The 26,310-nt window shown below is 39.0% G+C and overlaps 1 protein-coding gene across 1 annotated transcript; it reads left to right on the forward strand.

Annotated features, from left to right (window-relative positions):
* The first annotated feature begins 18,660 nt into the window (after positions 1-18,660).
* Positions 18,661-20,038, forward strand: LOC137816909 (NDR1/HIN1-like protein 13). Its single transcript, XM_068620081.1, has one exon. The coding sequence runs from the start codon at positions 18,725-18,727 to the stop codon at positions 19,472-19,474; it is 750 nt and encodes a 249-aa protein (XP_068476182.1). The 5' UTR covers positions 18,661-18,724; the 3' UTR covers positions 19,475-20,038.
* The last annotated feature ends 6,272 nt before the right edge of the window (positions 20,039-26,310 follow it).

The following is a 26,310-nucleotide window of genomic DNA, read 5'->3' on the forward strand; positions in this document are numbered from 1 at the left end:
TTCTTCCATACAAAACCTTCGATCTTGTGTGCGGTGATCAGGGCCACTAGTTCTGCTTCAATCCACTTGGTGAAATACTCAATCGCTACCACCAAGTACTTCATCTGCCTGATCGCCAGCGGGAAAGGTCCCAGGATGTCGATTCCCCAAGTATGAAACGGCCAAGGGCTATAAATCGACTTCAACTCCTCGGGAGGTGCCTTATGCCAATCGGCGTGCTGCTGGCATTGTTTACAACATTGGGCATATTTCTTGCAATCTTCTCTCATAGATGGCCAGTAGTAGCCTGCACGGAGAGTCCTCGCGGCCAGAGCTCGACCCCCGACGTGGCTTCCACATATACCTTCGTGGAGCTCTGCCATAATTCTCGTGCACTTCTCGCCGTGTATGCATTCCAGGAGTGGGTGAGTGAACCCAAACCTGTACAGATCGCCATCAATCAATGTGTACTTGCTGGAATTTTTCTTTACCTTCCTAGCTTCTGTCGGATCCAGCGGGAGGAGGCCATCTGCCAAGCACCGCTTGTACTGTGTTATCCAAGTGTCTGGCTCATGGGTGGCGCAGACCTGCATCACATTCACCTTCTCTCCTCGACATGCTCTAATTCTCGGCGATCTCAGAGTTTCTTGCGTCAAGGACTTATGGCTTCTCGCTGCTCTCTCCGTCGACTTGCTTATTTGAAGGACCAGGTGATCTGCTACGAATGCTCTTGGCGTCTTCAGAGTTTCTTGAATCACCGTCCTCTGCCTACCCCCCTTGCCTGAGCTGGCGAGCTTAGCAAGCAAGTCAGCTCGGGCATTCTGCTCCCTGGGCACATGTACTACTTCAAAAGAGGCAAAGGAACTCTTCAACTCCTGCACATACACCAAGTAAGCCGCCATTTGTGGATCTTTATCCTGGAACTCGCCTGTTACTTGCCCCGTGACGAGCAGCGAGTCACTCTTAGCCATCAGCACCCTAGCTCCCATCTCCTTGGCCAGCAGAATCCCGGCGATCAGCGCCTCATACTCTGCTTGATTGTTGCTGGCTTTGAAGGCAAATCTCAACGATTGTTCGATCAGCACGCCGTTGGGTCCTTCCAATATGACTCCAGCACCGCTGCCCTGCTGGTTTGACGATCCATCCACCGAAAGTACCCAACGGAAATCGTCTCCTTCAACCCGCGCCGCCTCGGATGAGAGCTCGCCCACGAAATCTGCAAAGATTTGCCCCTTGATCGGGCCTCGAGGCTCATATTTAATATCAAACTCTGACAACTCCACTGCCCACTTCACCATCCTTCCCGCAACGTCGGGTTTCTTCAAGACCTTCTGGATGGGCAGGCCAGTCATCACCAGTATTGTGAAGCTATGGAAGTAGTGGCGCAACCTCCTCGCCGAAAACACCACAGCCAGTGCAGCCTTCTCCAGGGCCTGATATCTCGTTTCTGGGCCCTGCAACACCTTGCTCACAAAATAAATAGGCTTCTGAGCCTGGTCTTGATCCTGGGCGAGCACCGCACTCACCGCCCTCTCAGTCACAGCAAAATACAGCCTGAGAGGGATTCCCGCCAGCGGTTTGCACAGAACCGGCAGGCTCGCCAGATACTCCTTCAGTTTGACGAAAGCCTCCTCGCATTCTTTCGTCCAAGCGAACTTATTATTGCGCCGCAGACATTGAAAATAGGGATGCCCCTTTTCTCCGCTAGCTGACACGAAGCGAGATAGGGCTGCCATCCGACCTGTTAGCTGTTGGACTTCTTTCACCGTAGCCGGGCTTCTCATCGCCAAGATGGCGGCACACTTGTCTGGGTTAGCTTCTATTCCCCTTTCAGTCAAGAGAAAACCCAAAAACTTTCCAGCCTCCACGCCGAAAATGCATTTTTCCGGATTGAGCTTTAACTTGAACTTGGCAATCGTCGTGAACAATTCTTCCAAGTCTGCAACGTGCTTGCTCTTTTCCTGCGAGGTCACGACCATGTCATCGACGTAAGCTTGCACGTTCCTTCCCAGCATTGGTGCAAGTACTCGATCCATCAGCCTTTGGTACGTGGCCCCCGCGTTCTTCAGCCCAAACGGCATCACCTTATAGCAGTAGCACGATCTCTCCGTCATGAAGGCTGTTTTTTCTTCATCCATAGGATGCATCTTGATCTGATTATAGCCCGAGAAGGCATCCAGGAAACTCAGCAACTTGCACCCTGCAGTACTATCAACCAGGGCATCAATGCTTGGTAAAGGATACGAATCCTTCGGGCAAGCTTTGTTCAAGTCGGTGAAATCGACGCACATGCGCCATTTCCCGTTGCTCTTCTTCACCAGCACGACGTTTGCCAACCATTCAGGGTACTGGACTTCCCTGATGTGGCCTGCAGCGAGGAGTTTCTGTGTTTCATCCCTAATCGCCTGCCTCCTCTCCTCGTTGAATTTTCTTCTCCTTTGTCGCACCGGTCTTACCAAATTGTCCATCGCCAGATGATGGCACAAGAAGTCGGGATCAATCCCGGGCATGTCCGAAGCGGACCATGCAAACGCGTCCAGATGCCGCTCGATCACCTTGGCGATCTGGTCCTGGAGATCGACCTCCAGAGATCTTCCCAGCTTGAAGATTTTTCCTCCGATCTCCTTTTCGAGCCACTGCTCGACAGGTTTAGGCCTGGATTCTCTGGCGATCACCGCCCTGGCGATTCCCTGTTCCCTTGCTTCTTCGGGGCGATCCCGCGCCTCTTCCTCCTCCAGGCCAGCATTCCTCTCCCCTAGCTCAGCGCCTACCATCACTACGTCCCTTCCGGTGGCCTCCTCTGTTACCGGCGGTCTGGGCTTCACACCGGGAGGCGGGGTGGTTGTTACATAACTCACTGATCTTTTGTTTTTCAGGCTATTCTCATAGCACCTTTTCGCTTCTTTCTGATCAGACTTGATCGTGATCACCACCCCTTCCATGGACGGCAACTTCACCTTCATGTGCCGAGTCGACGGAATGGCGCCTATCCTGTTGAGCGTGGGCCTTCCCAACAGGATGTTATACGCTGAGGGGGCGTTTACGATGAGGTACTTGATTTTCTTCGTCCTCGACCCAGCCTCATCCGTAAACGTTGTTCTCAGCTCAATGTACCCCCTGACCTCCACCTTGTCATCAGCGAACCCATATAAGCACCCTCCATAGGGCCTTAGCTGGTCAAGGGGCAATTCCAGCTGCGTGAAAGTCGGCCAGAACATCACGTCTGCCGAGCTTCCTTGGTCCACCAGAACTCTGTGGACCTTCCTTCCCGCTGTAACCAACGAAATAACTATGGGATCGTTGTCATGAGGCACAACGTCCCGAAGATCCTGCTTGGTGAACGTAATGTCCACTTCCGGCGAGTGATCTTCAAACATGTCCACTGTCATCACCGATCGCGCATACTTTTTCCTCTGCGATGCGGTGCATCCACCACCTGAGAAACCCCCTGCAATGGTGTGGATCTCCCCGTGGATAGGCATCTCGTGTTGCTGGGCTTCTCCACCTACTGGCTGGGAACTCGACGCTCACCCCGTCCTCCTGTCCAGCAGATAGTCATTTAGGAACCCGCTCTTAACCAGATCGTCGAGCTGGTATCCTAAAGACAAACACGAGTCCAAAGTGTGGCCAAAACACTGGTGGAACTCGCACCAGGCGTCCGGCTTTGACCCCAGCACCTCGTCGCCCACCTTCTCAGGCGCTTTCAACCTAGCAGATATGTTAGGAATAGCGATCAGATCCGCCAATCCCATGACAAATTTGTGCTTAGGCGGGCGATTGTATTCCCGGCGTGCTGGTTGCTGGCATGCTTGGCTTCTTCCCTTGTTTCTCCTATCGTAAGGATGGCGAGTCCTTTGGTCTTTCCTGGCCGCCGCCGCCGTTTCCAGCACCCTCTGCGGCTGGATCCTGGTCTGGGCGCGTGGCCTGGCGGGAGCCACGCTGCCTCTCTTCTCGGCGACTTCACTCTCGTCGGCGATGTGGGCCACCGCAAGTCGCCTGACTTCAGCAAACGTCGCTGGATGAGCCCTGATCAAGGCCTCGCAGAATGGTCCTGGCTACACGCCCTTCTTGAACGCATAGACCAGCATTTCTTCATCCTTGGCCGGCGATCTGACCATCTGCGCCCCAAAGCGATTCAGGTAGTCCCTGAGGGACTCTCCCTGGTACTGCCTTATATCAAACAGATCATAGGACACCCTGGGCGGTGCCTTATTCACGATGTACTGTTCAACGAAGATCTTCGAGAACTGTTGAAAATTGGTTATGTGGCCGTTAGGCAGGCTCACAAACCACTCCATCGCCGTTCCCTGGAGCGTACTCACGAACATCTTGCAGTAGACGGCGTCTGACCCTCCCGACAGCATCATCTGCGTATGGAACATGGTCAGATGAGCCTCTGGATCCTCCACGCCGGTAAAGACAGCTTTAACCGGAACCACGCTCGTGGGAATTGGTGTGTCGGTAATCGCCTGAACGAAAGGCATTGGGAAAACACGAGGTGGCGTCGACGGCGCCACCTCTTCAACAGAAGAACGTCCTTGCTGCTCCTGAAGAGCTCGACGCAGCTCCTCAGTTACCTTGCTGAGCTCCTCGTTCCTGGCGCGAGAGGCGACCAGGTCCTCATGTATCCTCGCCTGCTCTACGCGCGAGGCTTCCACAGTTGCCTGCAACGAGCGCATCATCTCTGCCATCTGCACCATGGTCATGGCGGTGTCGCCTTCAGCAGCGACAGGCGCCACGGGACTGGAACGATTGCTTCTCATTTTTCTCATTAACTTCAGCGAATCACAGGAATGCAGCAAACAACACCTCAGCCTCGATCTAATCAGCGATCAATCGGAGAAAACAGTGCGAAACAGTGCAAGAAAACTCAAGAACACCGTAAGCCTTCAAAGAAAACCACAACTTCGCCAGAAACCACCGCTTCCCCGCGAACAACCAAACAAACGAAAGAACTTGAACTTCCACCAAACAGATTACGCGTAAGCAGCAGAAAACCTTACTCCACCGATCGAAAAGCCAAACGAACGGTATGAAACGCGAACTCACCGAACAAAACTCAAGCAATCAGCGAACGATGGTTGCACTAGCACACAACCATGCAGAAAACTTCGAAAACCTCCAAACTCACGCTGTGGATGGGAGCAAGTTTTACACGGCCCCACGGTGGGCGCCTGATGATCCTGCCGGTTGACCGGAACGCTGGAAACTGCCTCGTCAAAGGATCGACGTGCGCACCGCTTCTCACCTTCGTTCCTCTTCGAGATCCACCTCAAGAACCTGCAAAGAAACAGAGCGGCGTCGCTGCGGCCGATCGCACTCCAACGCTCAAGTCAGTGACGGTATCACCAAAAACTAAGAGAACAAGAACCGTGCAAATCCTCTCTCACAGTCAGCTCTATCACTCGCAAGCGTAAAGTGTATGAACTGAACGTGCGTACCTCAGAAAGTTTGTTAAGAACTCTTATATACCTGGTAGCTTTCTCTCTCCTGGCAGTTACAGACTTGGACACGTGGCTCGCATCCAACTGTACACGTGCCATCATCTGGAGGCTCCCTGACTTGGCGCTGCTTCTACTCTCATTTTGGCTAAGTTACTTATGCATGGTACTGCCCAGTGCATAGCTAACTTAGGAGTGCGATCTCTACTGGAACTGGCGAGTTAGGGGCCTTCATACACCTTCCCTGTGGTCTCGCCGGCCGCCTTCATAATCTGCTTCTCCTTCATCTTCGGCGATGTGCTCGCTCTGGCGATCTCTAATGACTAGGTCGCCTGAATCTACATCTGGCGACTTGATCTTTAACCTGGCGATCGCCGATTCTGGTAAGCTGGAAATCGGAACACGCCAATATAACAACTGGCGACTACACGAACCCCCCGACTTCCTTCCCTTCTGCCAACCTGGCGCCTTGTCAACACGCCTATACTGTAGCAGGATGCCACGTCATCACACCGTTACAATACTATGCCACCATCTCATGGCATAATCTATGAATTCTAAAGAGGCTATATTCACTTTTTGATCCTCTTCTACCTTATAAGCTGTAAAAAAAAATTCACATTTAGCCTCCCATTCTAAATACAAATTAGGATCACTATCCCCACTAAAACTAGGGACCTTTACAAAAGGAACTTGAGGCTTTGGCTCTTGATGCTGTCTTTGGTCACGGTGGTGGCTGCCTCCATGGGAATGAGGGTGATGCCTCCTTCGTCTAGACTCCTCTCCATGGCCGTGAGAAGAAGAACCCTTATAAGAATACCGAGGTGAAGGATGCCTATCATGCCGAGGAGAAACTCTCTCTTGCTTTAATTAAACCTTGGCCAAACGTTCTTCCAATCTTTGTAAAGCATCATCTTTTTCAGCAATAGCCTTCCTTGCTTCTTTCAACTCATTAATAACATAGGCTCTATGAGTGGAGCGTGGTTTTGAAGATTCAGCACTAGAATATGTATCCATGATAAAAGAAAACAGCAAACACAAAAGCAAACAAGGTTAAGAAAATAATGTGAGCAACAAAGAAGATAACAAGGTGCCGAAGGTTGGAGTCACTCAAAGCACTCCAAAGAAAGAATACTTCCCTTAACCAATCTGTTCTTGAGTCCTTAGTAACCTCAAATGAAAGATGTCAAAGCAAAAGCACGCAATCTCAAAGCCAAGCACCACAAAACCAAAGAACAATCAAAGACAAACAAGAAAAGGTGTAAACAAGAAAAGGATACACGAAAGGAATACAAGAATTATGACAAACACAAAGAATGGTGAATAAAAGACAAGCAAGAAAATAAGGTACTCAATGAAAAAGAAGGCACACAAAAGACACCTAGAGAAAAGCACTAGAGTAGATGAAGAAAACAAAAACAGAACTACTGGAAAATATTTTTGCGCAAACTGTGCGTGATGTTTACAGATTTATCTGGAATGATATAAAGCGAACTGGATTATGAAATTGTAACCACAGAAAGTTCAAGATCTTATCTCAATAATGGCACTGGAATTACTCAAAAACAGTAAGCCAATTAATTGTGATAAATTTTGTAAAATAACTGCCAGATTACCGTATTTTTTTCGGCATAATTGCACACTATTCGTATTTCATTTATCATTCTTTTTTGTACTTTGAATTTTGAAGTACTTCTTTTTTTATATGCTTTTATAACACCTTGAAGAACTCAAATCCATAATTTCAGAAATTTCAAGTGAGCAAATAAATTGCAATAAATCGAAGTTTTCAAGAAACAAAAGAAACCTAACAAAATGAAAAACTAGCAAAGACATAATGGAAATGAAGTTGTAAGAACTTGTATAGGTCTATTACACAAGCATGAACTCAATACTAAACAGAAAAGGCACCAAAGGATCAAGAAACAAACACATAAAACTGCACTACACAAAATCAAGAAACAAAAATTACAACAAAAGGACCACAAAGAATTGATAACATTGTTGGAAGAAACATGACTTTGACAAAACTTAAAAGGATTCACAAATCAAAAAGACACAAAGACAATGTAATAACAACAAGAAAACAGCAAGAAATACCCAAAAATAAACCTAAAACAGAAAAGTAACAATAAGAATGTAAAGTTCTTGAATTAAAAATGCCAAAACAACTCAAACACAAACAAGAACAAACCTAAGACTCATGATACCACATGATAAGATTCCAATAGCAAGATATAGATGTTTCTTAGACAGTATATGGAATCAACTTGAGTTAGAAAGTAAATAGGCACTTTTCTATAATTGGATCAATGTTCTTTCATTCAAGAACTCACCAAAACTTGAGCCATCACACCAAAACTTATATAGAAATCCATTTCTTGTCAATTGAATCGATTAAAAGGCACAAGAAATCAAATGAACCGTTTAAAAGGCCTAAAAAATGAATTGAACCGAACAAAATCATGAAAGAAGGAAGATGAACCGTTTAAAAACAGTAAAGAAGAAGATGAACCGAACAAAACAAGAAAGAAACCCAAAGAACCGAATATAAGTGCAAGAAAAGACCTAAGACATGTTTTAAGAGTTTATATGGACATGGAAATGGAGGAAGAAGATGGAAAAGAGAAGGAGACTTATGTGGTTGGAGTCCTTGGAAGGGAACACACCACTTAGAGGATGCAAAGCTCCAAGATGAGTGAGATGCCGCCACTTGAGGCTCCAAGATTGCTCTCAAGATAAGACTAGATAAGAGAAGACACAAGTCTCTCAAATGCTGACCAATTTTGGGAGAGTTTCGGTACTATCAATATCAATTCTGCATTTAGAAGGACCCAAGCCCTCCTTATATAGGAAAAGGACCGGTCATGAAGTTTACAAAGCTTACACAACAAGCTAACCAAAAGTCCCTTGCATGCTACCCACTTCTAGCGCCTATAGTGAGACATGAAGGGTCAACTTCTATAAAGTTCTAAACTAATGTCTAAAGATGCTTTACAAAAGAGGTATCTTTAGGTTTCCCTCTAAGCACCTTCCTAAAAACTATATATTTAAACATTCTACATTTTATACAAAAGACACTACAAAAAGAGAAAACATTTTACCACTACTTCCTAATTCTTTAAATTTGCTCCTTGTAATTTTTTAAGGTAAGTTAATATCTTCTTGAGCATCTTCAACTTCGGCTTCTACCTCTTTTTGATCTTGATCTCCATCATACTCCCCGAGTTGGAGAGAATTCGACCACGAATTCTGGAGACCTACAGAAAAAAGAGTTAGATCACTGATATTAAATGTATGACTACCAAGGAATGTATCAGGCATATCTAACTCATAAGCATTATCATTAATCCTCTTTAGGACTTGAAAAGGTCCATCTCCACGAGGCATAAGTTTGGACTTCCTTAGAGTAGGAAAACGATCTTTCCTAAAATGAAGCCAAACCCAATCACCTTCATCAAATAATAATGCTTTTCTCCTTTTGTTCGCAAGTTCAGCATACTTGCCAACCTTCTTCTCAATTCTCAACTTGATGTCTTTATGCAAATTTTTTATAAAAGAAGCTTTGTCATCACCATCTTTGCACAAGACATCATCAAGTATGGGAATAGGAAGAAGATCAAGAGGTGTTAAGGGATTAAACCCATAAGCAACCTCAAAAGGAGAATGTGAGGTGGTAGAATTTACTACACGATTATAAGCAAATTCAACATGTGGTAGTAAATCCTCCCAAACTCTAGGATTCCCGGAAATAAAGCATCTCAACATTTGTCCCAAAGTTCTATTTACCACTTCGGTTTAACCATCGGTTTGTGGGTGACAAGTAGTAGAAAATAAAAGTTTAGTACCAAGTTTACCCCACAAGGTCTTCCAAAAGTGACTCAAGAACTTGGAATCTCTATCGGACACTATAGTCCTAGGAATTCCATGTAAACGAACCACTTCCTTAAAGAAGAGGTTTGCAATATGACATGCATCATCCACCTTGTGGCAAGGAATAAAGTGAGCCATCTTTGAAAAACGATCCACTACCACAAAAATGAAATCCTTACCCTTAGATGTCTTGGGTAATCCTAAGATGAAATCCATAGAAATATCAACCCAAGGCATTGAAGGGATAGGAAGAGGAGTATATAAACCATGGGGATGCACTATAGATTTAGCTTTACGGCAAGCTATGCATTTTTCACACAAACTATGAACATGTTTATGCATATGAGACCAAAAGAAATGCTCATGTAACACATCCAAAGTTTTTACAACCCCAAAATGGCCCATTAATCCTCCCTCATGAGCTTCTCTAACAAGAGATAATCTAATGGAGCTTTGGGGAACACAAAGACGTTTTCCTTTAAAAAGAAAGCCATCTTGTATAAAAAAAATCTTTGTGTCCACCTTTGATATACTCTTGATAGATAAGAGAAAAATCAAAGTCATCATGATAAAGATCCTTAATGTGATCAAAGCCAAGAAATTGAGAACCCAAAAGATTGAGCAAGGCATAGCGTCTAGAAAGTGCATCGGCTACAACATTATTTTTGCCTTGCTTATGCTTGATCACATAAGGAAATTGCTCAAGGAATTCCACCCACTTAGCATGCCTCTTGTTGAGTTTGTTTTGGCTTTTCAAATATTTAAGAGATTCATGATCACTATGAATCACAAACTCTTTAGGAAAAAGATAATGTTGCCAAGTAAACAAAGCTCTAACAAGTGCATATAATTCCTTATCATAAGTGGAATAGTTGAGATGACTACCTTTTAATTTCTCACTAAAGTAAGCTATGGGGTGGCCCTCTTGAAGGAGAACAACCCCAATGCCTATACTTGAAGCATCACATTCAATCTCAAATGTTTTAGCAAAATTAGGAAGGGCTAAAATGGGAGCATGAGTCAATTTTTCTTTTAAAACATCAAAAGCATGTTGTTGTGCTTCTCCCCATTTAAAAACCACATCCTTTTTCACTATATCATTGAGGGGTGCAGCTATGGTACCGAAGTTAGGCACAAACCTTATATAAAAAGAAGCAAGACCATGGAAACTTCGGGCATCATTCACATTGGTAGGCGTTGGCCAATTTTGAATGGCTACTACCTTAGATTGATCTACATGGACCCCTTTAATACTCACAACAAACCCTAGGAATTCTATATGATCAAGTGCAAACATACATTTAGCAAGGTTATCATACAAATGTTCTTTCCTAAGGGTTTCTAAGACTTGTCTAACATGCATCCTATGGTCATACAAAGACAAGCTATAAATGAGGATATCATCAAAATAAACAACAACAAACTTGCCAATGAATGGTCTTAAAACATGATGCATGAGGCGCATGAAAGTACTTGGAGCATTAGTTAATCCAAATGGCATAACTAACCACTCATATAAGCCAAAGTTGGTCTTAAAAGCCGTCTTCCATTCATCACCCAGTTTTATACGGATTTGATTGTAGCCGCTTTTAAGATCAATCTTTGTAAAAATTTGGGAACCATGCAATTCATCCAACAAATCATCAAGTCTAGGTATGGGATGCCTATACTTAGTTGTAATGTTGTTTATAGCCCTACAATCGGAACACATCCTCCATGTTCCATCTTTCTTAGGGGCAAGTATAATAGGCATAGCACAAGAGCTCATACTATCTTGAACCCACCCTTTAGCAATAAATTCCTCAACTTGTTGGCGAATTTCCCTGGTCTCACTTGGGTCTAGTTGCTTTGGGATGTTTGTTTAGAATTTTGTTATCACCTGCAATCACAAATAAAAGCAGAAAAGCACAGAGTATTTGTTTCCAGAAAAACAGAGCACCATTAAACAGTTTTCACAATCAAACCAAAGTGAAAACCAAAGCATAGGTGCAGCAGCAGAAGAACAATCAGTTAAAACGCAGGATTAACCGGTTAAAACTATCAAAGCAACAAAAGTAACTTCAAACAAATGCAGTGATTAAAGCAAAATAAGTGCACAATAGAAGATTACAACCCAAAAGCAGCTATTTCTCCCCCTATTTGTCTTCACAAATAGACACAAGGAAGGATTAAAAACAGGATAAAGAAAAGATAAATTGTTCATAGAAGAAAAACATTTAAAAGAAAATTCTCTAGCCTTAGTCTTATTTCCCATACTGTAGCTCAAAAAGATGATTTTGTACAACTTCAATTTGCTCATCCAGGTTCAAGAAACGTGCATCCATACCCTGGAATCTCTCATCAAATTGTTGAAACCTGTTTTGACATAGCTCATAGAGATTGTTCTGATTTTCAGCAAGGTTATCCATTCTGTTGATTACTAGCCTCTCAAAGGATGTCATTGAAGTAATCCTTTCCTCTCCAATATCAGCACTTGGTCCAGCATTTTCTGCAACAGCAGGTTCCTCAACATCTTTATCTTCAGCTTCAGCTTGAACTCCACTAGATGATGCAGCTGGATCTCCATTTTTGCTCACCCAAAATCCATTGATTTTGGTGAACCCAATCTTGCTTAAAGAACCATTGTTTACCTCACTTGAGGACTTCACCACTTCAGGCAGCTCTTCTTCTAAATCCACTTCAAAATACTAAAGAAATTTAGTAATTAAAATGGCATAAGGATAACGAAAATCACATAACCTTGTTGCCTTCTACATGTGATCTTTGATAATGTGGATCCAATTGAGCTTGATTTTGTTCATAGTGCAGTAGATAAGAACTAAGTCTTTCTTTGATAATGTTGAATGATTGTTGCCCCTTGGAGTTAGGATCCATGAGACAATGAAAGCTACCAACCTTTCATTCAATTTTAAGCCTCCAACACCAAACTTTGTTACTCTAGCTTGTGGATTTTGGAGATAGTTTTTGTAAAATTTCATTTTGTTGAATTCATCAACAACTCCAGTGTTACCTTTGTTAATCTTAAGCCCAGAGAACTTCAGGCCAGTTACAGCTGTCCAGACTTCATTTGTGATTTCCAAGTCTACTCCTTTCACATGAGACACAAGTATATCACCATTGAATTGTAGATTGGTGTAGAAAACCCTTACCAGATTTGGATAGATGTTTTCAGATAGCTCCAGAAAGCGTCTAAGCAGTTGTTCCTTCAAAAATCTCCTTACTTCCATTATTTTTTGCTCCTTCAGCCAGTTGAAGAAGACAACTTTTGGTGTGTTGATTACTTTCCTACTTGTTTCATGTAGGTATTTGTTCATCAAATCTGGATCACTTGAGAACCAACCCTCCATTTTTCCACTCCTTCTCACTGCTCTATTCTTCATTCTCTTTGAGGAGGGAGGACTTGATTCCATGGCTTGAGAGCAATATGCAGAACAGGTTAGTGCAGAGAAAATAGGAAGAACAATTGGTTGTTTTTGTTGTGAGAAAGAACAACCAGCTGTTTTGAATTTATAACCAAATATTTTGAGAGATCAGTCAAGAATTTTTGGCATTTAGTGAGGTCAATTATAACAGAAAAGAATCAATTCAATGACTATAAAATTGTTTTTGTCAGACCCAACCAGAAGGTACAGGAAACACATGCAACCCTTGACCAAGCATTAAAGAATTTTGATTTCCAATACAAGGAAGAATATATTCTTTAAAAAGTTTTAACTACACAAAGAAATGATGTTCGACATTGTAATAAATGCATTATAGACCATAAACAATACTGGGTCAAATAAGAGAATCAAAACAAATCACAAAGAGTCAAAACAGAAAGCACAACATTACTGTCAGGACTAAAACAATGAGTTGTTTCGCATAATCAACCGGTTGATTTTCTGTGACAGGGATTTTGAATAAGTCAAATCCAAATCCTTCACCAAAGCCTGGAAAAGCACATATACAGGTTAAGATACACATCATATGAATAATATCTGGCATATACAAATCAGTAACACATTGTAGAAAAACAGAATTAAACTTCTGATTGATTGTTCAAGCAAGGAAGAGAGATAAGAACTATTCTTTTTAAGAACACTTGTACAAATTTTGACAGACAGTTCTAAAATTCATAACAAAAGTTCTAACACAAGAACATGCATCCATGAAAGCCAGTTCCATCATATTCTTCATTATGAAAACAAAGTCTCTTGTTGTTTTTCCTTTCAGCAGTCATTCTTCAAGCACAAAAGTAATTCTTGGCAGCCAAGGATACCTACAAGAAAAGATTCAGAAGCAAGATTTGGTCCCCTTATAAATTTGGGTCCATGAGTGTTACTAGCAACCTTAGGAACCTTCAAAATCTTAGGCACCCATTTTAAAATACCTTTGGGAACATAAACTTTTCTTATTTTACAGAATCTAACAGAATGTCCCTTTTTTCTTGCAATAGAAACAACAAACAATCAGTTGTTTTGTACTTTTAACCGATTGATTTTTCGTAAGGTTTGAAAAAGATTTTGAAAAGCTAAAGTTTTTGCTTTGTAGGTTAAAACCCAAACCTGATTTCCCAAAAACACACTGTTGAGAAGCTAAAACATTCTCAAAATTTGATTTCCCTTTAGAAATAATATCAATAGTTTTCACAAGGTATAAAAAATTTCTTGAAGGATTTTATAATTTTTACAGCAACTTGAATCATAATTGCAAAAAGAGTTTTTATAAATCAGTTCAAGATTTTTCTAAATCAACATTTGTATTACTCAAATCATTTTCTAAAACTGTGATTTTCATTTTCAACTTGTTGTTTTCAAATTTCAATCGGTTATTTGAAAAAGTTAGGCTCTTAGCTTCTTCATGAATTTCTTGGAAAGCATCAAGCAATTGAAAATAACTTGCACACTTATTAGAGGAGGTTGTACTTACTTGACTTAATTCTGATTCTCCTTTTTTCATAAGACAAACCTCCTTTCTAGATTCTGAAGAGAAGGATTCAACAGTAGATTCTCCTTTGCCCATCAAGGCACTCCTTGGATTCATGTGATACTCTTCAAGGGTATTCCTCATTTCTTTGGCAAAACTACATTTTGAAACCTTGAGAAATTCATTAGAGTCAAGTGCAGATACAATAATGTTCATAGCCACACAATCAAGATGTTCTCTTTCAAAAGAAACAGTTTCAGATATAGGCATGAGATAGCCATTTGTAATCATATTCCAGATTTTCTTATCTATAGATTCAATAAAGAATTTCATTCTTATGGACCACAGTTCATAGTTCATACCACAGAACAAAGGTGGTTTGTTTAAACAAGAACCTTCCCTAAAAGAAAACATTTCAGCCATAAAAGATTTAGGATCAAAACTTGAATAACTTTCAAGAACCTTACTCTTAATGTCAATTGTTAGGTTGGATGGCTAGAACAAAAGGGGGGTGAATTGTTTAGTGAAAGATTTTCGCAAAGGATTGATTAAGAATGAACCTTTAATAAATTACAGAAAGGAAGATCAGAACAGCCAACAAAAAGAACAATTAAAATAGTTGACAGAAAAACAATCGATTAATATTTCGATATAACCGGTTGTTTTTAGCACAAAGATAAAAGCAAGTATAACAGTTTGCAAAACATGAATATCAACCAGTTGAAATACAGAGATAACCGGTTGTTTATGACAGCAGAGCAAATATCAAACAGTTATTAAAGAGATAGAGATAGAGAGATTACACACAAGGTTTATACTAGTTCACTCAATCCCAGAGCTACATCCAGTCCTCAGTCAAACCACTGAGTATTTCACTATGTAACCAATCACAGATTACAACTTACACAATCACAAAGAGGTGACTTTGAATCCCAAAGAGCCTACTCACCCTCTTTGCACCATCACACACCTCAAGCCAAAATCACACTGACTTTACAGGATTTTACATACACTTTTACGATATCAGAATTCAAATACAAGAACTAAGTAAGAGCATATTACACCTGACTTCAGGAAATCATAGGGCTTCTAGAATCACTTCTTGAACACTTGCAAAGCCTCTAAGCAATCTTGCAAAAACTCTTTTAAAAATTCTCTCTCAAATCAGATTTTAAATCTTTCTCAATCATTATTCAAAAGGATGAGGGAGAACATATTTTATAGCTCTTAGATATGATCGTTATAGTCAAGTAATCACGAGCAAAAAATAGTTTGAAAAGCCAACAAAAACAGGTTAAACTGATTTTTGAAAAGCTGATAAAGATACAACAATTAGTCAGTTGAAATCTCGAAATAACCGGTTGAATGGTAAGTCTGTTGGTCAACCAAGTCAAAGTTAGTTTAAAAAACTCTCAAACATGCTATGTGTCAAATAACCGATTAAACCGTGAAATCAATCGGTTGTTTATCACTTAGCTTTGAAAAACTTATTTTCTTTTTCAAACAAGATTGCTCTAGCTAAGCTAAGTTTTTCAATAGTGATATAACAAAAAATCTAAACACTAAAAACTAAACCCAAACAGCAGCAACACAACATCCAAGCATCTTCACGGATTTGGTGTCATCAAAGCCTTATGTTCTCCCCATTCTACCCTTTAAGCTTGCTCTCCAAGGCTCCTAAATCTATAAATAGGGAGGCCTACCTCATGTATTAACAAGTTGAATGAAGAGTAAAGTTACTATACACAAATTGTGTTAGAGTGTGTGAGCATTGTCTCCCTAAACCTATGTCTTATCTTGTGAGAAATTGAGAGCTCTCAAGTGGCGGCATTCACACTTATCTTGGAGCAAATCACCAATCCAAGTGGCGTGTTTCACCTTCTCAACTTCATCTCCTAAGTTTCCTTTCACTCATCTTTTTCCATTCCAATTTCAATTCCAAAATATGTCTTGTTCTTGTTTTTGCTCCTTGAATTCAATTCGGCCATTTATGTTTCCTTAGCTTTCCTGGGTTTTATTTCGCACCTATGTTGGCATTCATTTTCACCTTTAATTGTGTTTTTCCTTTTGGCCTTATGGAAATGAACCTTTACATCTACTTAACACTTGTTAAGTTAATGTCCAGTGGAAATTTTCCTTAGGCTTTTCACACTTAATTGCTTAACAATCTCAATCTTAAATCTCATCTAAATGAATCAATCTAAAATCAACTCACATCATTTCGAGGGCATGAGGGAAAGGGAAAAGAAAGCTAAGAATAGCGCAAAGGGTTTTCTAGAGGTTTTAGAAATGAAACAGTGAAGGTGAAATGTGTTTCGAACGTTGGTTTATGCGATTGAAGGAATGTTAAGCATAAACGCTTTCCCACCATCGATGAAAGTGCCACGTGTACGCTTAAGATTGAGTGTGGTGAGACGTCACCTCAGAAAACGCTTCGTGCACTGCGCCACACCTAACCCACTAAGAAATTTCCATGTCAGCCACCAGACAACTTGAAAAGGGGCTTGTGTACTGGACAGAGCGCTCAATGATCACTGCTCGGAGCTCGGTGCATAGGTGTGGGTAGGTCAGCTCAGTTGTTGGGCCTGTGGAGTGGGTTATGAGTTTTTGGCCCAATTATATTAATAAGCCCGTTAAAGAATAATTAAGATAATATTTTTATTATATGCTAATATAAGGTTATTAGTAGAACATATTTTAACCTAAGTGTGTGTTTTAGAGCACGTAGAGGTTAAGTTGCATGCATAGTGAAAAGATAACGTTGGTAAGGGTGTCCATGTAAATAGAGTATTTTCTTGTTGTTAGCGCTTAAGGTGGTGCTCTGTTGGCAGGTGATTTTTCTGTTATTATTTTATGCTTTTAGTAGAGATAAGATTCTTTTCTGTTGTAGCACCATAAGTGAAGGTGCCCCTAAACATAATGTTTTTCTATTACGTATGTTTTCGGTTAAGATTAGATTCTCATGAGAGAAAGTTGTTACAGGAGATAAACTATAAAAGGGGCTTGAGACCCCAGGTAGAGGTACGTTATTTCTGAATATTAGACTGAAACTGAATACTTATCTTAATTTAGTATGCTCTCACTGACTTGATCATTGGAGTGTGATCAACGGAGTCACGTTCCAGTACAACAAGAAGATGTAGAACAGATTCCAGAGGAGACAAATCAGAGATGGAGCTTCTCACTAGAGTCAACTGGCAAGAAAGTCAACCGGCAAGAACAATGACAATTATTTAATCTTATTTATTAATAATTTTAAATTTTAATCAATGATGTACTTAAATAATTTTCGTTTTATTTTGTTATTTTATTTTATATTATATCAATATAATACAATATAATATAGTATATTATAATATATTTTATTTATAGTGATTAGATTAAATTAAAACAAAGAGATTTGTATGAACTATCTTTATTTTCAGCTGTAATTCAAAGTATTTCTACAATTTTCTGTCCTTTTGAGTCAATAATTAATTTTTATGTATTACATCAATGTACATTTGAATTGTTATTAAAATTATGTTTTATAATTTATATTTTAAATTTTAAATAAATAATGAAGTTGTAATATTATATAAGAAAAAGATATATTTATATATTATATTGATAGTCTATTCAAATATAATTAATCAACTGCAGTTGTGCATAAAAAAAGGTAAATTAATAACATTCAATATTACATTAATAATGTTTTATAACATTGATACTTTCTTTTAAAATATAATTTAAAACTTCACATTCATGTTCTCATTAATTAGTTTGATGGGTTGATCATATTTTACTCAGCCAGCTGTAAAAGGTATTCATAACATCAAATCTATATTTAATTTACAAAAACTTGTGTAATAATTCATAATACTACAAATAAGATTAATCTTTAATTAATGAAAACGCGTGATAGGATAAAAAAAATATTCTCATTAATTATTATTAGATAAAACTATGGTAGGTAAATTATTATTAAAAAATGAGAATGGAAAGAAAACAAAAGGAAATTAAGTAAAAAACAAAAGAGTTTTTTTTTATTTGAATTTGAAAAGGAATGGATTCAAATATGGTAAGGAAAAAGATTACCAAAAAAGGAATTGTAAGAACTAAAACACCTAACTGATATGGGTTGTTATTATTCTAGTACAATTTTGCATAAAACTATTATAATTATTAAAATGAATAAAATTTTATAAAATTATAAAAATAATTAAGTTGTTTTAAATTAGTTTGATTTCAGTTAATTCTAATTATATTAAAATTTCTTGTTACTTTTGCATACTTCAGTTTACATATATTAAAATTGACCCAACTTCACGTTGACCTAATTTAGTTTAATGATTTTAAAAAATTTAATTATTTTAATAATTAATAAGTAAAATTAGACGAGAATAGTAAAAATATCTGCATGTAATCTCTACATGATATTTCATAGATAATTTATTTTTAACGAGGGCGTGTTGGAGAGTTCTACTTCTACCTCTCTTTCAGAAAAACACACTCAGTTAACTCGTTACTGAGTGACTCACCCAATGGCAGACCAAGTTCAACCGCGAAACTCGCCGCTCTCGCAAAAGGCGCAGTCTCCCGCTGCCGCCAAATCCTCGCTGCCAGTGGGAGCTTACCACGTGAAGGTGCCCAAGCACTTTCACCCGACGGAAACTTCCCGTCGCTACCCTCACTACAATCGCCGGGAACCTAGCCGGTGCGGGTGCTGCTGTTTCCTCTGCTGGCTAATCTCCATCATCATCGTCCTCGCTGTTCTTCTCGGAGCTGCCACCGGCGTTTTTTACCTGGTTTTCCAGCCGGAGGCACCGGCCTACACCATCCAACGCGTCGCGGTTAAGGGAGTAAACCTCACTTCGTCGGCGTTCTCACCGGAGTTCGACGTCGTCGTCAGAGCTTATAACGGCAACGACAAGATCGGAATTTACTACGAGGAGGGAAGCTCCGTTGCGATGTTCTACAATGACGCTAGGCTATGTGATGGCGTGTTCCCGGCGTTTTACCAGCCGTCAAATAACGTGACATTGTTGGAGGCGCTGTTGAAGGGAAACGACGTGGAACTGATGGTATCGGACCAGACAGGGTTGGTGATGGCCGTGACTGACCGGAGCGTTCCGTTGAAGTTGGAGCTGCAGGTGGCGGCGAAAATTAAAGTGGGGTCCGTTACTACTTGGAAGATCAGCGTTAGAGTTGAGTGTGACGTGACGGTGGATGAGTTAACGGTGCAGGCTAGGATTGTGAAAAGGGATTGTGGTTACAGGTTTGATCTTTGGTGATGGCGAAAACTTAAGAGGTTTTTGGTTATTGAACAGTTAGTTTGAGAGCCATTGAAATAAGATTTTTTTTACCCAGTTAGTACAGAAAGGGAGGAAAAAATCTCCCAACACCGCTGTGAAGATTATTTCTCCCTTTTCCTCTAGCAGGTGAGAATTCTCATTTTGTCCACCATGAAAATAATTTTGAAATTCTGTTTTCGGACGCTCAAATTCTTCGGAGAAGAGTGGAAAAACTCAATCCAGTGGGTGATCGGAATTCTATTATAGCCCAATTCCAATCTCTATTTTGCGCTTTTAGGCTCTGAAACTCCATTGTCATGCTTGTTTTTTTAACGCGTTGTTGCTTCTTTTTTTTGCTTGTTAATAGGGAAGTGGGGAAGAAGAATGAAAAATAAAATTGGGAAGAATAAATTTGAAATGTTGCGGAAAAAAAATTTGGAAATTATGTGTGCTGGAATGTGATTTGTTATTATAGATAAGTTGAATACTATAAAATCTAAAAGTTGAAGGAGAATAAAAATGATGTGAATGTTTATGGTTATAAGTTAGGTGGTTCTAGGCCTATTCGGAATCTGAGAAGATCCATGATAATGTAGGGATATGGAGAAAATTTGTAGAGGGTATGAACCTTGGATTTGGAATGTCCATTACTTCATATAATAACCGAGGATACATAATGTGATATGAGACTAGGGCGATGAAGAAAACACTAAATAAAATGTAGCAATTATCCTAAAACCTGGGCTATACCAGAAAGAGGGACCACTAGAAGATATTCATTTGACCTCACTTATGTAGATGGAATAACAACTCTCTTAGATTGCAATTCTAGTTAAAAATCTACAATTGACCCTTAGATAATCAATCTGTTTTGCTGTAAGAGGGATTTTTAAATTTTTATTATTCAAGGCCTTAATAGTCTACATAGAGGAAGGTCATTAGAAGAAATAGAGATCAAATTTTATTTGGACTAGTTCAAGGAGAAAGATAAACTCTTCAAACATCATATAACCTAGAAAAGTCTTTGAGCTAGAACAAATTGGCACCACCGTGTGATAGGTAAAATCGATCTTGCACCCTCATTAAATTATTTGGAGGAGTAAAACTACATAACGATGTGAAACCCAAGACATAATGCAATGAGACTTAGTCCATACAACAAATCATAGAAATCATGCGAGAGCTTCAACGCAATATGGCATATGCTAGAAGAAAAGTTGAAGAGTTCCGCAGAGAATAAGAGCGAGCCTATGCAAGGAATCATGGGCCACACAAGAATGTTTGCGTCTAAAACTACAAGGCAAGCAGGAATGTGGATAGAATGAGGCACAAGAGGAGCAAGTAAGGCTTAGGGATGAAGCTGACATGTTCCGAAAAATGATTAAATATGTCATCAAGTACAGGCAAGAGAAAGGTGGTGGATTTGCAATTAGCCCAAGAAGATCCCCAACCTTTCTCCAAGGATGTCATGGAGGAACTAGTACCCCTTCATTTTATGATTCCTAAAATCACCCCGTTTTACAGAATTGGAGATCTCGAGAGTCACCTTAAAGCATTTTAAGCCCATATGCTAATCTCGAGGGAGGGTCGGATTCAATGTGCTGCAAAATGTTCCTAGGCACATTTACAAGAAGGCTTAAATATACTAGTTTGAGAACAAGTTGTCCCCCAAATAAACTAAACCATTCAGGATATGACAAGTACTCGGGAACGAAGCATATTAGTTGAAGACTTTGGAGGGCAGAGTCGTTCCACAGACTTGAAATACGACAAGTTTACGTTTTTACTTTAATTAAGTTATTTCTTTACTTTATGAAGTACTTCTTCATTTTTGTATACTGAAACGTGGCGTAACACTATTTTCTCTTGATTTTTTTCTTGTTTTTTTCCAAGGTTTTAACGAGGTTGTCTTTTAATAAATAATCATGTTTACATCATATCATTTGCAAAGTCGGGGCATCGCCAATCGACACCTTGGATATGACCATTCTACCAAAACTCCTAACATCGTCACTTGATGGAAACCAAGTAGAGGAAGCCCAAGCCCATGCAGTCCAAGCCCAAAGGATCACTAAGAGCATGGCTAGAGCATTGAGTTAAGAGCATCATTTGATGACTCTTGTAATTACTCTTGTATAGTTTTAGGAGGTGTGGATATTAAATAATGGAGTGTGAATGTACAAAATAAAGTCACATTGTCCATGTGACTTAGTGGGATGGTTTAGGAGTATTATAGGAGATGCTAAAGTTAGAAATCGGTCACACCTTTCTCATGACTAGTAGGCGCCAAATTTGATTTGCATTTAGGAGGGAAATCTGAATTTAATTAGATTTTCATTTCAACACCTCTAAGGCTATAAATAGAGGTGCTTGCTCTTTGTAAAGGGAGGTTGAAGATTGAAATTTGTAGTAAAGAAACTCTACTCAATTTGAGAGAGAACTTTGTGAGATTTGATCTCCTTCCTAGTCTCATCTTGTGTGCTTTTGGAGGGTTACAAGTGGCGGCAATCACACACTCATCTTGGAGCTTTCACCACCAAGTGGCGTGTTCCTCTCCAACTCCATCTCATCCGAGCTTCATCCAACTAAGTTCTTTCTCCTTTCATATCCATTTCCATGTTTAGCAATTTCTAATCGGTAGTTTAGTTTCCTTGGCTTTGTTCTTCAATTTTCCACCGTTTATTCTTGTTTCTATGTGTTGTTCTTCAATTCTAATCAGTGTAATTTGTTCCATTGTTGATTTCAATCGATAGAATTCATTCTTTGTTCAATTCTGTTCGGTTTAAGCTAATTTCATGTTCTAATTGTGTTCATGTGTTGTTCTTGCTTATATTTTTGTGTAAGGACATGGCACTCATGATTCTTATGAGTTTGGCTCTTCATTTGGATGATTGTCCTCCATTGAACTGTCCTTAAGCCTCCTTCATGTGTTGTATCTTGTCTTGTGTCAATCCAACTCATATCATCACTCAACACCTCTAGTATGACCGTTCTACACAAAATCCTAGCATCGGTATTCAGCACATCAAGTATGACCGTTCTACCCAAAATCTTGGCATCTCCAGTCGACACCTCAGGTATGATCATTCTCCGTAAAATCCTAAAATCGCTAGTCAACACATCGGGTATGTTGTTCTGCCCAAATCCTGGCATCGCCAGTTGACACCTTGGGTATGATCATTCTCCGTAAAATCCTAAAATCGCTAGTCAACACATCGGGTATGTTGTTCTGCCCAAAATCCTGGCATCGCCAGTTGACACCTCGACTATGACCATTCTGCTCAAAATCCTGACATCACCAATCAACACCTTGGGTATGACCGTTTTGTCTGCAAAACTTCATGTATGACCGTTCTAGCCAAAATCCTGACATCTCCAGTTGATACCTCAGGTATGATCGTTCTACCCAAAATCCTAGTATCGCTATTCAAAACCTTGGGTATGATTGTTCTGAGTATAGTTAAATTCGTAAGTGCTACACAATGTTTATAACGAATTTTTTTCCGAGTATTATTAAAGCACTCTATAGTGCTAAAACATGTTTTTTTATGGATTTTGCTCGAGTATTATTAAAGCACTACGTAGTCCTACACAAGTCTATAACTAATTTTTTCCGAGTATTATTAAAGCACTTCGTAGTGCTACACAACGTTTATAACAGATTTTTTTGAAGTATTATTAAAGCACTTTGTAGTGCTACACAACGTTTAGAACGAATTTTTCCAAGTATTATTAAAGCACTTCGTAGTGATACACTATGTTTGTATATTTTTTTCAAGTATCATTCATATAAGACACTTCATAGTATTTCACAACGTGTTTTTGCGGAGTATTATTGCTACACAACGTTTATAACAGATTTTTTTAGTATTACTAAAGCACTTCGCAGTGCTACACTACATTCATAACAGATTTTTCCAAGTACCATTAAAGCACTTTGTAGTGGTACACAACGTTTATAACAAAAAAAAAAATTAGTATCATATAAGGCACTTCATACTATTTCACAACACATTTTAAACAATTTTTTTCTAAGTATTATTGCTACACAACATTTTTAACGGATTTTTCCGAGTATGATTAAAGGAATTTTTTAAGTAGCTTGCAAACATTGAAATAAATCACAAAAATATTGCAGTTTCATTTAAACACAAGGCATCATGTAAATTTTTTTGGGTGGACAGTCGATTTTGTAACATAATTGCACAAATAAAGAACTTTGACCTCGACATCTAAAACAAAAGTATAACATAAACATTGAAACAATAAAACAAAATATTGTTCAAAACCTACACTCCTCTTGTACAATTTTGCCGTCCACCACCACTTTGATGGGATGAATCCAAAACAAATCAATGGCGTTGTTCAATTGTGGCATCAAAACCAGAGTTGAAAGAAAACCATATCTCATTCTTAAAGTTTTGCTCAACAGAATGGCAGTTGATTTCTTTAGCGGTTAAGCTTTTAATGGCTTTGCATAAGCTGAGCATCTGCTCGAAGGCAGATGACCTCAGGGGAATCTTAATCCTAAATAAAAGCAGTATCATATACAAAAAAAAAAAGGATCATCGTTATCATTGCTTTCATCCTTACTACAGGTTCACCTACTTCGTATATCTATATTCTAACTCGACTTTCCTCAGTTTTACTAAGAACATGTAAATCTCTCAGTTCCCTAAGTTTTTTTTATCAGTGGTGTACATGGAGGTCTCTTGCAAAATATCCTTCCTTGCCCAAGGGTACAACGTGGCATAGTCCATGGAAGAAAGTCTTGATTTTTAAATTTCTTTCCAACAAAAATAAACCCAAAGAAGTTTATGGAAAAATGAATCACAGAGAAACAACAAGAATAAGACAACGACGTACCTATTAGCGTGTAGGGATTAAAGGAAATGGTAGTCTAGAAATGCACCAGGGATGACGAGGGACACTATGGAACTAGGAAGGTTCTAGAAGTCACTAAAATGATTTTTCTTCAAATGAATACAAGTTGAGAGAGGTTAAGACTAGTTAAGGAAGTCGCATGACGTTCCAAAAAAGTAACCACGAAACCGCTTGTTGAATGAAATGTGCTAAAAATAATTAAAATTGTTGGAATAGAAAGCCAATAAAAATAAATTTTTGATACATGTAAACCTCTTCGCCTCATCCACTCAAGGTTGAGGGTTGTGTGTGGTCCTGGTCATATCCGAAATTTGGAAAGGCCCATGACTATGTGGGTATACAAAAAAAAAATCTTGGCTTCCTATACCCAATCATTTTTAATCTGCACCCAACATATTTTTTTTAATTTTCAAAAATGCCCTTAATTCCGGAAATAAAATTTCGGAATTGAAAATAATATATTCTGAAAAAATAAATCCAGAAGTGGTTATTGAGTTTCAGAAATAAAAATCCAGAAACAAAAATTAAAATTCTATTTCAGACAAAAAAAATTTGGAATTGAAAATAATACATTTCGAAAAAGAGATTATTGTGTTTTGGAAATAAATATCAGAAAACAAAAATGAAAAACCCATTTCAGATAAAAAAATCCGTAATATAAAATTTTATTCTGGAAACAAAATTCAGAACACATTTTTCGGAAATTTTTTTTATGACAGTTTCATCTTTTCCGTGGAATCGGGTGCAGTGATATGGTGCAGAAGCAATTGCCAAAAATCGGGGATATGAACTTCGGACTTCGAACATCCACTACGTTAAATAATGACCGAGGATAAGATCACGTGACGAGATTAGGGTGATAAAGAAAGAACTAAATAAAATGTATCAACAATCCTAAAGTCGCAACTATACCAGAAAGAGGGACCACGGGAAGAGATTCATTTTACCATAGCTATAGTCTAGGAATAACAACCCGCTTAGAATCACAATTCTAGTAAAAAAACCCTACAATTGACCCTTAAAAGAAATATATAGCTTTTAATTATTTATTTATAAATAGATTTAATTATATTTATTTATTAAAGTTTGAAAAATCTAGAGTGTTTTTATTGAGGTTCTACAATAAATCTTTGGAATTTAACGAAAGTTAAAAAACTTCATTATTTTGCTGACGTTTTAGGAAAACCTTTGGAATTTAACGAAGGTTAAAAAAAACTCCATTATTTTGTTAAGGTTTTAGAATAAACCTTTGGAATTTAACAAAAGTTTAAAAAACCTCTGTTATTTTGCTGAGGTTTTAGAATAAACCTTTGCAATTTAACGAAAGTTAAAAAACCCTCTGTTATTTTGCTGAGGTTTTAGAATAAACCTTTAGGATTTAACGAAGGTTAAAAAACCTCCGTTATTTTGCTGAGGTTTTAGAATACACTTTTGAAATTTAAGGAAGGTTAAAAAACCTCTGTTATTTTGCTGAGGTTTTAGAATACACCTTTGAAATTTATCGAAGGTTAAAAAACCTCCGTTATTTTGCTGAGGGTTTAGAATAAACCTTTGGAATTTAACGAAGGTTAAAAAAACCTATGGTATTTTGCTGAGGTTTTAGAATAAACCTTTGGAATTTAACGAAGGTTAAAAAACCTCTGTTATTTTGCTGAGGTTTTAGAATAAACCTTTGGAATTTAACGAATGTTAAAAAAACCTCCATTATTTTGCTGAGATTTTAAAATAAACCTTTGAAATTTAACGAAGGTTAAAAAAACCTCCGTTATTTTACTGAGGTTTTTGAATAACCTTTGGAACTTCACGGAGATTAAAAAAACCTCCGTTAATTAAATGAATTCCTAGGGTTATAAGGAGGTTGTCGTATCCACAATGACTAGAAGACGATCCACTAGTTAAACTTCCTCTTAAAAAGCATATGATGAATCACAACATACATTGAAGATACATGA

This window comes from Phaseolus vulgaris, unplaced genomic scaffold (assembly GCF_000499845.2).
Source record: "Phaseolus vulgaris cultivar G19833 unplaced genomic scaffold, P. vulgaris v2.0 scaffold_13, whole genome shotgun sequence".
Classification (NCBI taxonomy): Eukaryota; Viridiplantae; Streptophyta; class Magnoliopsida; order Fabales; family Fabaceae; genus Phaseolus; species Phaseolus vulgaris.